Here is a 1,527-nt window from a genome sequence, read left to right on the forward strand (position 1 = left end):
TCGGCGCTTCTCTCCCCGCAGGCCGAGCAGGACGGGCCGGGCCCGGCGTCGCCCCCCTTCGGCGAGCGCGGGGGGGAGGAGGAGGAGAAGGACCTGAGCGAGGCGCTGCGCGTGGAGCGCTTCGAGGACATCCTGCAGGACTCGCACTCGCGCCCCGTCGAGGAGGCCGGCCGCAGCTACAGCGAGGAGGACTTCGAATGTAGGCGGGGCGGGGCGGGGGAGGGCGTTGGGAGAGGGGCACAACCGCTGGAGGGGGGAGCGGGCCATAGAACCTCCCTGTGCAGAAGCCCTGTATCGGAGGGCAGCAGCAGCTGGACGGTTCTTTTCCAATCTTCCTGTGGGTTTCTGGGAGGTCTCATCTGGCAGAGGGCCTGTCCTAGAGGGGAACTCCCCCCCCCCCAATCAACAAGTCCCCTCTCTTCGCTGGGGGGGGGGCACCCTGCTAGGAAGTCCCACTGAGCTCCACCCCCCCCCCAAACCCCAGATCACCGCCAGTCCTCGCGCCACATCCACCACCCCCTCTCAACTCACCTGCCCTCCGGGCGGAAGAAGGGGGTGACCAAGAAGAAGGGCAAGAAGCAGGCCCCGCCCCGCCGAGCCTCCCTGCCCGGGGAGACGCCCACCATCGAGGAGGCCGAGGAGGAGGAGGAAGAGGAGGAGGAGGAAGAAGGGGAGGAGGAGGCCGGCGACCCCACAGCGGCTGCAGAGCAGAGGCTGCCAGAGGAGGAGGAGGAGGAGGAAGAGAGCCCAGGCGTGCAGGTAGGGGGGCACTGGAGGGGGGGCGGAGGGAGGGGTCCAGGGTCCAGTTTGTCTCTGTCGCTGACCCCCCCTCCCCCCCTCAGTTCTTCCTGCAGGAGGAGGATGCAACCGACCGCCAGACAGAGGGGTCCTCCACCCCAACGCTGCCCCTCAGCTCCCCGACTCCCTCGAGGGGCTCCCCTGCTGCCAGGAGGGCCAAGGCCGGCAGGTGAGGAAGGCAGAGGCCTGGCCGGTGGATTTGCAGGGGAGGGTGGCTCTAGGGGGCCAGCGGTGGCTCAGAGGTTAAGACACTGAAGGGGCAGGTCAGTAGTTCGGCAGTTCGAGACCCAAGTGTGCCGCATGACGGCGTGAGCTCCCGTCTCTGGCCCCAGCCAACCTAGCAGTCCGAAAGCAAGAAATCGCAAGTAGGTACTGCTGCAGTGGGAACAGCGTTCTGTGCACCTCGGCGTTTAGTCATGCCGGCCACATGACCATGGAAACATCTTCAGACAGCGCTGGCTCTTTGGCTTGGAAACGGAGATGAGCACTGCCCCCTAGAGTCAGATTCGACTAGCTTTCGAGCAAGGGAAACCTTTATTGCTGTAGAGCAGTTGCTGTGTGCGTGCGTGTGGCCACAGGATCCACAGACAATCTCGGAAGGGGAGGGGCAATTCCTTGAGACCAGGAGGAGCAGTGTGTGTGGGGGGGGCGTTATTCTCAGGCAGAGTGCAGATTGAGGGCCAGCCTCTGGTGGAGAGCCTCCAGCTCCTCAGCAGTTCAGCAGGGGAA

General features: G+C 65.4%; 1 protein-coding gene across 1 annotated transcript in view; it reads left to right on the forward strand.

Moving 5' to 3' along the window:
• Window positions 1–1,527, forward strand: part of SLC4A2 (solute carrier family 4 (anion exchanger), member 2) — a 16,904-nt gene that overhangs the window by 2,792 nt on the left and 12,585 nt on the right. Inside the window, exons 2-4 of the mRNA XM_015408625.1 lie at window positions 22–199; window positions 485–759; window positions 843–967. Of these exons, the coding sequence (XP_015264111.1) occupies window positions 22–199; window positions 485–759; window positions 843–967 (578 nt within the window). The remainder of the gene's footprint in view (window positions 1–21; window positions 200–484; window positions 760–842; window positions 968–1,527) is intronic.

The sequence above is a fragment of the Gekko japonicus genome, unplaced genomic scaffold (genome assembly GCF_001447785.1).
Source record: "Gekko japonicus isolate JY-2015 unplaced genomic scaffold, Gekko_japonicus_V1.1 scaffold1794, whole genome shotgun sequence".
Taxonomy (NCBI): domain Eukaryota; kingdom Metazoa; phylum Chordata; class Lepidosauria; order Squamata; family Gekkonidae; genus Gekko; species Gekko japonicus.